Below are 13,743 nucleotides of genomic sequence, written 5' to 3' on the forward strand. Positions count from 1 at the left end.
GTTACTTCTGTTTGTAGTCAATTTTTATTCTTAATTTGGTTTACAGCCTGATCTCAGAACAATTTCTTCTGTGGTCTGATTCTATTACATAAGTACATATTATAATGGGTAATAACGGTAATAATTAATACCATTGTTGTTTATCTAGTTTTCAGAATAAAAAAGGACATGTATATACAGTAAACACAATATTATCGGAGTCATAATATAAATTGATAAGTATTTTTTGTGGCTACCAAACTTCAGGACAGGACAATTTATTTAACTGTCGCTAATGTCAGTCAGGTGTCAGATATCTTTATTTAAAGTTAGGTTAGGAAGTCAGCAAAGTCGAAAAAATTATATAAAATTGTTTGCTGTGAAAATGACTATTTATGACATAAAGACTAATTAAAAACATGAACTATGAACTCTTTATTATGGCGAAATTACATTACAAAATCTTTTACATTCGTAAGATGTCATCAAAGACGTGGGGTGTCCATTTGGTCTCCCCTGGCTGAAGCATTTAACTCTAGACCCACTTATAAGTTTCAGTACCATAAGAATAATGGAGGTTTATTTGGTGTTTCCGAATTAACATCTGCTGATGGTTTTAATATAATAGAAGATATGTGTATTCGCAAAACAGATAAACTTATAGAGGAAGCTTTAAATCCTCAGAGACAGAAAAAAATGGTAGAAATTTTTGATGAAATGTCGGATTCTCTTTGCCAAGTTGCTGATTTGGCAGAGTTCATTAGATTAGCACACCCTGATCAAAGTTATAGACTGGCAGCAGAAAATGCTTGTTGTGCAGTAAGTGGGGTAGTAGAAAAACTAAATACAAATATTGATTTATACAAAGCATTAAAACAAGCTGTTAAATCTGATATTGTTAAGAACACATCTTTAGATAAACATGTAGGAGAATTATTTCTTATAGACTTTGAACAATGTGGTATACATCTTCCAGACAATGAAAGAAATAAAGTAGTCAACCTTACTAACAATATCTTTACCTTAGGTCAACATTTTGTTACTAATTCTTCTACACCTAGAGTTATAAAGAAATCTGTTTTACCAAAAAATGTCAGGAACATTTTGGATAGTGATGGTGATTCTATTTTAGGTATGTTCGTTAATTTAAATTTTAACAAAATAAGTGTGTATATAATATTTATTTAGGTAAAGATTTGGGTAATTATTTATTATTAGTAAGGCTAGTCAGATTAGGCTGAAATTTGAACAGTAGATTGCGGTTTACTTTTTATTCACTTTACAATCTATACATTTTTCCTGCTGAGCTATATTTTTTCATTCAAAAAACTGATATTTTGACACCAATTTTAAACTGCATCCGCCTTATAGTTGCTGTCTATGATGTGCGTGTGCATAGCACATGCTTTTCAACATTTTTGAACCAATGTTGCTACACTTTTCAAATATATTGAAATATTGCTATTGCAATATTGCTAAAATACTAATTCTCGAGTCCAATCATAAAGGAATAATGATCATGAGTATCATTTCAGTTTACTGTTTCTAATGAGAGTCATATAACTGTGCTTATTTCATTTTCTATTAACTTGTTATATTAGATTAGATTTAATTTCTTTAGTTTAGGTTTTAATTTGTTATTCAATGTGATTGGATTAGGTTATGTTGGGTTTTATTTTTTTCAGACATATAATACAAGATAGACTGACTGCTGCAATACAGTCAAGTTCCCCCAGTATGACAGAGAAAACTGACATCCCCGCATCTCTGTCTACTGGGCCAGGTTTTAAATGATGTGGCCTTCTCATTTTAGTCATATGATCGATAAACCTGGCAAATTAGAAAGAGATGCTGGAACTGCTTTGTGTCAGTTTTCTCTGTGGCACTGGGAAAGCGGTCTGGTATTGCAACGATCAGTCTATCTTGGATTATATGTCTATGATTTTGTTAATAAATAGTCAATAATGAGTTTTACTTATTCAAAAATAGTAGTAAAAATACAAATTCTGCAATTTGACAACAGGGTTTAACATTGGTACTTAGCTTTTAAATAGCTGTTTCCAAACAAATATGAAAGTGAGGTGTACTATGGAAAACATTTATATTTATATAAATAATTGGCCAAGACATTAATTAACAGAGTGTTATTCTGTTTGCAAATTTTAATTTGATAACAGTTCTATGTATTAGTTATTATTTGTTAGTTATTATTAATATATAGTTATTAAACCTCCAAATTAATTGATGTCTTATGGTAAAATTTTAAAGAATATTTAAACTTGACAACATTATTAAGTACTCTTAAAGAATTATGTTGAGGGAGTGTGAAATTCTTTTTACTTCTAAATGTTAAACATAATTTTTTTTTTGCTGTGGCCCAATTATATCCACCTGCATATTAGTACTATCAGTAAGTAATAACTTATATGTACTATACTCTTATTAAAATTTAAATTCAATATATTTACGCCACAAGAAACAAATATATATATATATATATATATGGCAACATTAAACCTCAGTTATTTTATATTGTGTGCAAATGTGCTTAACTTCTTTCTCCAAATGAATGAATTTTGGCCTTTTTACAATATTTTATATTTTTGTATTATTTAAACTGGGAAAAAATTATTGGCATTTACAATTCATTTAGACATTTTATATAACTAAGACTTTTTCGTATTTAAATAACATTTTCTTGCTAATTTTGGATTTCCTGCTTTTGATAAACTTTTAAATTTTTTTAACATTATTACACTTATTGTATGTTTCCGTAATAAAAAACACGAAAATTTTGCTTTTTTTCTATTTTTAGGCTAAATCCACAAAAAATTCGCATTTGTAGCAACCCTTACTAATAAATACTAAACAAATACCATGATTTGTGATGAAATTAAACAACTATGTAGAGGTCTTAGATGAGGCTGTGATGTAATATATAAATACCTCTTGCATTTTCTATACCTTTTTATTCAGATTTTTCTTAATCTTTCTCTACTTTGTATTCTGTAATTCCCAACTAAATTCCATTACAATCTCTAAATAGGTTTGTTTATCTATCATCAGCAATTAACTTATATTTCTTCTTCACTAGTATATGTATGTATCAGGCTTTATTTTCTGCATGACCTGTTTAATTTGTATTTCCTTGCAATCTTTGCCAATATACAATCTCATGATTATTAGTTGTTTGTTGCCTCTAGATATTTGTATATATAAGTGAATGTGGTTTTATTGCTCATGTCTTAGGCTGATATCAATACTGTCTGATTATTAGTCAATCTGCACTTTTATATGTATTCTCTTTCAGAATATGTATAAAAGTTATATACTATTTTATGTTATGTATAAGTTATATATTAAAAGTTAAATATATTTTTATACATATTTAAGATTCAGAAATGGAACTAAATTATTAAATATTATATTTCAGTATCTGGTTTATACACTGATTCTACTGACCCCCTTGCTAGAGAAATGGCATATAGAATATTTTTACATCCAGATAGAGATCAAGATCAAATATTAAATGCTTTGTTGGAAGCAAGAAATGAATTGGCCCATATTTGTGGATTTCAAACATATGCCCACAGAGCTTTAAGAGGTTCAATCTCTGAAAATCCTGAACATGTCATGGCATTTTTAAAAAAACTTTCTGAAGATATTTATCAAAAATCTCAGGCTGATTTTACTGTGATGGGAAAAATGAAAGTTCTTGAAAATGGTAACATTGGACCACTGATGGCGTGGGATGTGCCATATTTTACACAAAAAGCTAAAAAGGACTGGTTTAGAGTTTCAACAAAAGAATATTCCCCATACTTCTCTTTGGGTGCTTGCATGGATGGTCTCAATACAGTTTTTGAAGCATTATATGGAGTACAATTAGTGATTTCTGAATTATCTCCAGGTAACTATTTAAATCTAAATACAAACTGTATTTTGTATGACACAGATTTAGTACTAGGTGGTGTATTTTACAGGGGAGTGTTGGTCACCAGATGTGTACAAACTCTCAGTAATACATGAAACTGAGGGACTTCTGGGATACATATATTGTGATTTTTATGAACGAACTGGGAAACCTAATCAAGATTGCCATTTTACAATCAGAGGAGGTAGAGAACTAACCAATGGTGATTATCAACAGCCTATTGTAGTTCTTATGCTCAATCTTCCAGCACCTCGTTGGTCAAGTCCATCTCTATTAAGCCCTAGTATGGTTGACAATTTGTTTCATGAAATGGGCCATGCAATGCATTCTATGCTTGCCAGGACTAAATACCAACATGTTAGTGGAACAAGATGTAGTACTGATTTTGCAGAAGTGCCTTCTATATTAATGGAATATTTTGCCTCTGATCATAGGATCCTTAGAAAATTTGCAAGACATTTTCAGACCCAACAACCAATTTCAGAAGACATGTTACAAAGGTAAAAATTTCATTTATGTATTTGTTGCAGTTATTTACAATTTTCTAAACTACACACACAATTGTGTGAAATATATTTTTTAATATGGTTATGGTGTTTTATGATTTATGGTCTTTAAATTAACATTAAAGAAAATAAACATTCAAAAATTAAAGACTGTATAAAAAATGTTAGTTACATATAAATAAAACTTAAGGTATAAATATATATATATATATATATATATATATATATATATATATATATATATATATATATATATATATATATATATATTTTAATCTGTGATTAATAATGTGACGATATTTGCTCAATTATGTTAAAATTTATGCAAATAAGAATTTACTCTACTCTAAAAAAGAGTAAAAAAAAAAGAAGAGAAGGGAAAAAAACAGGCTTAAAGGTCTCTGAAGAAAAGTAAATTCCATCCTTATAAAATAAATGATTCAAAAATTAACATACAATTATCCAGAGCAGAGACGGATGGAATATTGATAAAAAATACCAAATAATATTGCACAGAATCACAATTACCCTTAACACATTTGTTTTAGTATTGAAGCGACATTTTTTTTAAGTCAGATTCATTGGAAACATGTTACATGCTGACCTGATGAAATCCCAGATTATTTCGGGAAGATCACATGCAATTCTCCCAAAAAATAAATGTTTGGCTTGCCATATTCGGTAACTGTATTGCAGACTCAATATTTGTCCACTGTAGTTTAAATGGTTTAAGTTACATACATGAGACTGAGATAACAATGGCAGTCAATGATATATGTAATTACAACCATCCACAAGAATTTCCTCAAAACATATTTCAATAAGATGCCCCACTAACTCATAGAGTGTGTCCATAGATGGCAGTCCACAGATAACATTTTTTCCAGCAAGATGGACAACTGACAGTGATATATAGATTGGCTACCATGGCCTCCTGACTTAACTTCATTAAATTTTTTCTATGGGCTTAATTAATTAGCATGCCAAAAAATTATGTTGCAAAAAGATAGAGAAGAAACGAAAAATAGGGTGTATTACTGCAAAGAAGTAAACAGGGAACATGTTGAACAGCTTTTACATTAAAATAAGTACTCTGCAGTTTGTTTGTGTCAGTATTAGTTATTATAACGCATTGACTGAACTCAGTCCCAACTGACTAGTAAATTTTGTGCTGTTGGTCAAATTTTGACATTGACTGGAAGTGGTTAGAAATGGAAATTATGGCTGTCATCTGTTCGGTCAAAGTTCGAAACTTTGATGCTATAGTTTACTATGATTATTTTAAAAATCAACCTGTATGAGCGTTTTATTTGTGTGTTAAAAACAAATACGGTAATAGAGAGAGGGGGTAATACTTATTCCATCCACAGCACATCAAAATGACAAAATTCTTTATAAAAATAAATATTTATAAACATATTTATTTTCATTTATTTTTTTTAGATTATGTGCGTCAAAGCGGCTTTTTACAGCTAGCGAAACTCAGCTGCAAGTATTTTATGCTGCTATTGATCAAAAATATCATGGGGAACATCCATTAAAAGGTTCTACTACGGAAGTATTAGCTGAAACCCAGAAAGATTTTTATTGTTTGCCGTACATATCAAACACTGCCTGGCAGCTTAGATTTAGCCACTTGGTTGGTTATGGTGCAAAGTATTATTCATATTTAGTGTCTAGAGCTTTGGCCTATTCTATTTGGAAAACTTATTTTGAAGATGATCCATTTAACAGGTCAAACGGACAAAAGTATAGAGAAGAATGTCTTAGTCATGGAGGAGGAAAAAATCCAAGGAATCTAGTTACAGACTTTTTAAAAGTTGCTCCTGATCCTACAGTTTTGGCAAATTTTTTGACAAACGAAATTGAATTCCATCAAAGTCAAGTTGAAATGGTTTTAAAAAATCATAAGGAACTTTTATCATAGTGACGTATTGATCTTTTATGTGTATGTATATAACTTTTCGCTGTAAATAAACATTTCATTTAAAGTTATAGCTATATTAATTTACCAGTGAAATAGAGTGTATAATGAAATAAAATTTTTGAGCAGAAAAAAATTATAGTAGATATATAGACATATACATAATAGATATTTATAAAAATATTGACATAGTAACAATCTACAAAAACATAGTAGCTATCTCAGTAATGAAGCAAAAAGCTTATCAAGCTCTTAATAATATCATTGCACCGAGCTTTCGACATACTCTTCGATGTTTTCTTCAGGGCTTCCGAGGTGTCAGTTTCCCAAGCCCCCAGACACTACTACACTGATCACTTATCAATGCGTTACTGGTGCAGGGAATAGAGGAAGGGTCATTTATACCGTCGATAGTGACATGGCTTGGGTGGAGGTTGGCGTGGGGATTGGCGCGAACATTTCTGACAGTAGGATTTTGATTGACGGGTGGAGCGGACGGTATTTTCTTTATGAGAGGTCTCCAAGACAATTTTCCCTTTTTTCATTTTCTATGGCTTCTCGGATAATTCTTGGTTTATAGAAGCGGATGGGGGCTATGGTTCTGGAGTTTTCAAAATCAATTTGGTGACCTGTATGAAGATGGTGTTGACCTAGAGCTGAAATTGAGTCGGAATTGCGAACAGAAATGGAATGTTCATAAATCCTATTTTGGATTCTACTATTTGTTTGGCCTATATAGGATCGGGGGCAGTCTGCACAAGGAATTTCATAAAATCTGTGTTGTTCATTTGGAATGTTGTCTTTGATAGATCGGACAATAGATAAAAGTTTTTGTTGGGGGGTAAATATTGTCTTTATTCCTCTTGATTTTACAATTTTGTCAGTGACACCTTTGATGTAAGAGAGAAAAACTTTCGTATGATGGTCTGAGTCTTTGGGTTGAGATTGATGTCTGTGGATGCTCCTATTGATATGTTTTTCGCGGTAATTGTTTATATTCTCTAATAATTTCTATTTTGTTTTAATTTTCAAATCGATCTGGCAACGTTGCTTTCTGCCAACATTGGGCATTTTGGGCGAGGTCGCTTCGATCGAGTTTTTTGTTGTTCGATCGATGCGCGAGAGTCATGTACAAGCCGTTGCATTAAGAACATGTGGAAATAAAAAGGCACGTTTTTGTTGAGCTTGTAAGTCATTTCTAATTCATTTCCTGCACCAATACCCAAGACAAAAAGTGTTAATAATCAATAAAAACATTGGTAGCAGAGCGTGGTTAACTAATTCGCAAAATCCCGGTCTATAACAGGACTCAGTGGAAAATTTCGTAACGGTTAGTTAAACAATAGTGTTCGCTCCCGGTTGTGTAAATTTACCGGCCCAGTGGAAGAGACAACACGTTGGTGCAACCAGAAGTTAAAGCTATCTACAAGTTCAATAAATGTGAGTTCCTTTTCAATCACTTTCCTTAAACTTTTCTTTATATAGTCTATAGTTTTTTACGGCTTCGATTTGTAACAATTTTAAGTTAATCATAATGTCTGATACTAAAAAACGAGGTGTGCTTAAAAGTAAACTAACAATTTTTATTAAATACCTGAATACATTATCCGAAAAAGAAATTAGTGAGTTAGAAATAATTCAATTAAAAGCGCGGCTTTTAGACATAGAATCGCTTAAATCGGAATTTGAAATAATACAATCGCGAATCGAATTAGATACGGAAGACGAAGAAGAGTTTCAAATCCAGTTAATAGAAAGGGAAACGTTTGAAACGACATATTATACTTATATAGCTAAAGGCAGAAAAATTATTTTAAATTTTGAAACCGTCGATGTATCTAGTTCTTCCCTTAACAATTCACAAATTCAAAACTTTGATCAAGGCACGGCAATAAAATTACCGACAATAAATTTACCTAAATTTTCCGGTTCATATCAGACGTGGCTCGAATTTAGGGACACCTATAAAAGTCTAATTCACGAAAATAACAATATAAGTCCTATACAAAAATTTCATTATTTACGGGCGTCTTTGGAAGGTGTGGCAACTGATATTATTCAGTCGTTGGAAATTTCCACCGCTAATTATGACGTGGCTTGGAAGGCACTTTCTGAACGATACGATAATGACCAGCTGTTAATACATAATCACGTTAAATCTCTATTCAATTGTGAACCGGTCGTTAAAGAATCAGCTGTATCTCTTCGCAAATTATTAGATATTATTACAAAGAATTTGAGGGCTCTTGAGCAATTAAACCAACCAACTAGTGAACGGGGTACATTACTTATATATTTGATCTCAACTAAACTCGATTCAATAACCCTACGTGAATGGGAAAGTTTTAAAAAGAATGGAGAAAGGCACACCTTTGAAGATTTCAAAGAATTCATAAAATCACGAGCTGATTTATTAGAAATGGTAAATGAAACTCATTCAGATAAAAGAAAATCGGTAAATAACAGTACTCGCGGATTTATTGTTACGGGGGGTGAACGAAATGCTCCAAAATGCGTCTTTTGTAAAAAGGAACATTATATTTAAAATTGCAATGATTTCCTAAAGCTAACTATTAGGGATCGCATTGATAAGGCTAGGTTCATGAAGCTATGCATTAATTGTTTAAAAGGAGGACACACTAGTAAATTTTGTCGACGGGGTAATTGTACGAAATGCGGATCAAAACATAATACTCTTTTGCATTTAGAACAACGTAATGTCAATTCGCAATCTAATTATCCTACACAAAATAGTGCAATCGTGGATTGTGCGCCTGCGCAATCAACTGAGGTAGCTTTATCAGCCTACAGTTCTATTGAACACGTTTTTTTATCTACTGTGCTCGTCCAACTATTCGATAAATACAACAGATCTCATACTGTGAGGGCTTTGCTTGACTCAGGTGCTCAATCCAGCTTTATTTCAAAAGACTTATTTAATGGCCTCCATTTGGAGAATATACCAACAGACATTATAGTGACGGGCATAAATGGTATTTCAACTAATATTACTGCAAAATGTGAGTTACAAGTTCAGGCTATTCATAATGCCTTTCAATTCAAGAACCATTTTTTCGTTATTGACAAAATATCTCATCACTTACCAGTGTCCGATGTTAACGTGGCAGATCTAAAAATCCCTAGTCATTTAAAACTAGCCGATCCATCATTTTTCAAATCTGATAAAATTCAAATGATCATCGGATCGGATATGTTTTGGACTCTAATTTGTATTGGACAAATTTCGTTGGGTCCGAATAAACCTTTAATGCAAAAAACTAAATTTGGATGGATAATATCAGGTCCTATTGCTCAAAAAACCAACAATGTGTCTTGTAATTTGATTTTGAAAAGTGATGAAGTTAATGTTAATAAAACTTTGAGTCGTTTCTGGGAAATTGAGGAAGTGGAATCAAATCGGGTCTACACGGTGGACGAATACAAATGTGAAAAGCATTTCGTAGATCATTTTAAACGCGATAGTGACGGAAGGTTTATAGTCAAGTTACCATTCAAAGAAAATATTGAAAGATTAGGAGAGTCTTATACCATAGCGTACAAAAGATTCTTGAACTTAGAGCGAAAATTAAATTCAAAACCAGAACTTAAAAAATTATACAACGAATTTATACAGGAATACCTGAATTTAGGACACATGAAAAAGGTAGAAAACCTAGACACCGCGAATGTATCGTACTATATGCCACATCGCGCAGTTATTCGACAAGATAGTCTTACTTCAAAAATACGTGTTGTGTTCGACGCTTCATGTCCTTCCTCGTCGGGCTACTCATTAAATAATTTGCAATACGTCGGTCCGACATTACAAGATGAACTTTTTTCTATTCTTCTGCGTTTTAGACAATATAAATATGTTTTTTCGGCTGATATTGCTAAAATGTACCGCCAGGTATTAGTAATTCCAGACCAAAGGAGTTTACAGCGGATATTGTACCGCGAAAATTCAAATGATCCAATAAATGTGTACGAATTAAAGACTGTGACATACGGCACTGCGGCAGCGTCGTATCTAGTTATTCGATGTCTATTTCAATTAGCGGCTGAAAATGAATCTAAAAATCCTAAACTGGCGAATATAATAAGATCTGACTTTTATGTAGATGATTTGTTGAGCGGAGCGGACAGTGTTGAGGAAGCAGCCTGTATCTGCAAAGGAGTTTCGAATATTTTAAAACAGGGTTGTTTTGAGTTGAGAAAATTTTATTCAAATAATAATGATGTGCTAAAGTACGTAGAATCCGACGAAGTGGACTCATTATTTATAAATTTCGGGGAAAATGAAAATGCTAAAACATTAGGTATTACGTGGAGCCCAAATTCAGATCAATTAATTTATAAGATCAATGGTAGTTTTCATACTCCTAAAATTACCAAAAGAATAATATTATCAGAGGTATCGCAGGTGTTCGATCCGTTAGGGCTTTTAGCTCCTTGCATATTAAAGGCCAAGGTGATATTACAATCGCTTTGGTTGGAAAAGCTGTCTTGGGACGAATCTGTCCCGTCAAGTATATACACTTCCTATTCTCAGTTTAGATCTGATTTGCCTGTATTAAATGAGCTTCGTATTCAAAGACACGCTATGTGTGAGAATGCGGCATATTTGGAAATGCATGGTTTTGCTGATGCATCGGAAACAGCGTACGGCGCATGCGTTTATATCAGGTCAGTAAATGCAGAAGGTCAGATATTTTCTCACCTATTGTGCGCAAAATCTAAAGTAGCTCCATTGAAAACCATATCTATCCCCCGACTTGAACTTTCTGCTGCTTTACTATTAGCCAGATTATCAAAAAGGGTGAGAACGTCTTTGAGAGTTAATTTCTCTCGTTGTATTTTTTGGTCCGATTCTACGATCGTACTGGGATGGCTAAAATCACCTCCCAATAAATTTAAAACTTTTGTAAGCAACAGAGTTTCTGAGATTCAAGACTCGACTAGTTCGGATTGTTGGAAGCATGTTAGCTCCAATCAAAATCCAGCTGACATTATATCAAGAGGAAGTACACCATCATCGCTTTTAAATAATAATTTATGGTGGTATGGACCGTCTTGGCTCACGGACAATGAAGATCGTTGGCCTAAAAAGCAAATATCAGATCAAAAGTTACCTGATATCAAGAAAATGGATGACCGTATTGCTTTCACGGCGATAGTGGACGATTTTATTATAAACAAATACTCCAATTTGGATAAATTAAAGAGAGTAACGGCATGGGTGATAAGATTTCTTAAAAATTCTAAGTTAAAAGATAATCACTTGCGCTTTAAAACAAATTATATAAGTACCGTTGAAATAAAACATGCGTTTGATGTTCTCATCAAAATTGATCAAGATATCTATTTTAAAGCGGACATTACAAATTTGCGCACCAACAAACCGTTAAAATCAAATAGTTGTCTCCTAAGTTTAAATCCATTTATAGACGAATTCGGTTTTCTAAGGGTTGGTGGTAGGTTGAGTAATTCGAAATTTGCATTCGAGAAAAAACATCCTTTAATTTTACATTCTAAATCACATTTAATGTTTTTAATTGCTAGCCAAACTCATCTTGATTTATTGCATGCGATATTTTTTGGCCTATTGGTGGTCGGCTGTTGGTCAAATCAATTGTAAGAAAGTGCCTGTCTTGTTTCAGATTTAAGCCTCAAATAACTAAACCTATTATGGCCGCCTTACCAAAAGATCGTTTGAGTTCGCGACTACCGTTTGAAGTAACTGGCGTTGACTATGCAGGTCCCTTATTAATAAAAAGTCGCACAGGCCGCGGATGTAAAATTTCCAAGGCATATATCTGTTTATTTATTTGCGCGGTCACAAAAGCGATTCACATCGAATTAGTTTGTGATTTAAGTAAAGAATATTTTTTGTTGGCATTAAAACGTTTCGTTGCTAGAAGAGGAATGCCCTCTCAAGTATTAAGTGATAATGGTTCCAATTTTATAGCGGCTAGTAACGAACTTTGTGAATTAGGTCGATTTTTATCTCAAAATGAAAATGAAATATCCGAAAGTTGTCATAAAGACAATATAAACTGGAAATTTAATCCTCCCTATGGACCACATTTTGGTGGTTTATGGGAAGCCGGGGTTAAAAGCATTAAGCACCACTTACGTCGCGTCACTAAGGGAGCTTCGTTTACCTTTGAACAGCTAACTACATTGTTGACGCAGATCGAGGCCATATTAAACTCTAGACCTCTTTCTCCTATCTCCGATTCACCTCACGACCTTACTCCACTCACCCCCTCACATTTCTTAATTGGACGAGCTGGCAGCAGTGTTCCCGAGAAAAACTTTGTTAATACACCTTATAATCGATTGACTGTATTCCAGCATCTGTCACAACTTAAGCAGCATCTATGGAATCGCTGGAGTAAGGAGTATGTCAGTGAACTCCAGGCTCGTACAAAATGTTAGCAGCATTATGATTCATTGAGGAGGGGAGCCTTAGTTTTAATCAAAGATGATAACCTTCCTCCGATGAAGTGGAAGCTTGGAAGAATAGAGGACGTGATCAAGGGACCCGATGACGTATGCAGAGTTGCTGTAATCAAGACAGAACAGGGCCTGGTGAGAAGGGCATTTCCCAAGATTTGTCCATTACCGCTGGACAAAAATTTACAGACTGAGTGATAAATACAATGACACTTGTTTTTGTGAACTGAACATTTTTACTTTATATTTTAAATTATTAGTCTTGAGGACCTTTAAGTTAAGAAATTATCTATTTTATTTTTATTCTTTAATATTTACCAGTTATAATGTTTTTCTTTGAAAGCTTCCCTCTTTCAAGGCGGGGGGCATGTTTATATTCTCTAATAATTTCTATTTTGTTTTAATTTTCAAATCGATCTGGCAACGTTGCTTTCTGCCAACATTGGGCATTTTGGGCGAGGTCGCTTCGATCGAGTTTTTTGTTGTTCGATCGATGCGCGAGAGTCATGTACAAGCCGTTGCATTAAGAACATGTGGAAATAAAAAGGCACGTTTTTGTTGAGCTTGTAAGTCATTTCTAATTCATTTCCTGCACCAATACCCAAGACAAAAAGTGTTAATAATCAATAAAAACAGTAATCGTTTTGGATGAAGGCTTGTTTTAAATTAGAGAGCTCAGCGGGTCTACCTGCATCGTCGCAATGACGTATTGATCTGGAGACAAGCGTATTAATGACTGAATTAATTTGTGAAGAGGGATGATGAGAGTTGGTATGCAAATAACGATTGGTATGGATGGGTTTTCGATAAACACAGTGATGGAAACCTTGGAATTGGCTTTTCTTTATGATAACGTCGAGAAACGGTAGGCATGAATCAGTTTCCACCTCCATCGTGAACTGGATACTAGGATGTATACCATTCAGATGGGTTTGAAAAAA

The 13,743-nt window shown here is 33.2% G+C and overlaps 3 protein-coding genes across 3 annotated transcripts; all 3 read left to right on the forward strand.

The window, feature by feature from the left end:
* The first annotated feature begins 277 nt into the window (after nucleotides 1-277).
* LOC140447667 (mitochondrial intermediate peptidase) lies at nucleotides 278-6,410 on the forward strand. The gene is made up of 4 exons (XM_072540459.1): nucleotides 278-1,111; nucleotides 3,413-3,889; nucleotides 3,963-4,413; nucleotides 5,863-6,410. The coding sequence occupies exons 1-4, from the start codon at nucleotides 406-408 to the stop codon at nucleotides 6,344-6,346; spliced, it is 2,118 nt and encodes a 705-aa protein (XP_072396560.1). The 5' UTR covers nucleotides 278-405; the 3' UTR covers nucleotides 6,347-6,410.
* A 1,467-nt stretch (nucleotides 6,411-7,877) lies between these two features.
* Nucleotides 7,878-11,981, forward strand: LOC140448882 (uncharacterized). The gene is made up of 2 exons (XM_072542006.1): nucleotides 7,878-8,798; nucleotides 8,910-11,981. The coding sequence occupies exons 1-2, from the start codon at nucleotides 7,878-7,880 to the stop codon at nucleotides 11,979-11,981; spliced, it is 3,993 nt and encodes a 1,330-aa protein (XP_072398107.1).
* A 50-nt stretch (nucleotides 11,982-12,031) lies between these two features.
* Nucleotides 12,032-12,784, forward strand: LOC140448883 (uncharacterized). Its single transcript, XM_072542007.1, has one exon. It carries the CDS (start codon nucleotides 12,032-12,034, stop codon nucleotides 12,782-12,784), a length of 753 nt encoding a protein of 250 aa, XP_072398108.1.
* Nucleotides 12,785-13,743: the final 959 nt, after the last annotated feature.

This window comes from Diabrotica undecimpunctata, chromosome 8 (genome assembly GCF_040954645.1).
Source record: "Diabrotica undecimpunctata isolate CICGRU chromosome 8, icDiaUnde3, whole genome shotgun sequence".
In the NCBI taxonomy this organism is placed as follows: Eukaryota; Metazoa; Arthropoda; class Insecta; order Coleoptera; family Chrysomelidae; genus Diabrotica; species Diabrotica undecimpunctata.

Coding starts and splice junctions, on each gene's coding strand:
- LOC140447667 (XM_072540459.1), top strand. CDS start 406: ATGAACTCTTTATTATGGCGAAATTACATTACAAAATCTTTTACATTC. Junction 1,112..3,412: donor TGATGGTGATTCTATTTTAG/GTATGTTCGTTA, acceptor ATTATATTTCAG/TATCTGGTTTATACACTGAT. Junction 3,890..3,962: donor GATTTCTGAATTATCTCCAG/GTAACTATTTAA, acceptor TGTATTTTACAG/GGGAGTGTTGGTCACCAGAT.
- LOC140448882 (XM_072542006.1), top strand. CDS start 7,878: ATGTCTGATACTAAAAAACGAGGTGTGCTTAAAAGTAAACTAACAATT. Junction 8,799..8,909: donor ATTCAGATAAAAGAAAATCG/GTAAATAACAGT, acceptor GATTTCCTAAAG/CTAACTATTAGGGATCGCAT.
- LOC140448883 (XM_072542007.1), top strand. CDS start 12,032: ATGGCCGCCTTACCAAAAGATCGTTTGAGTTCGCGACTACCGTTTGAA.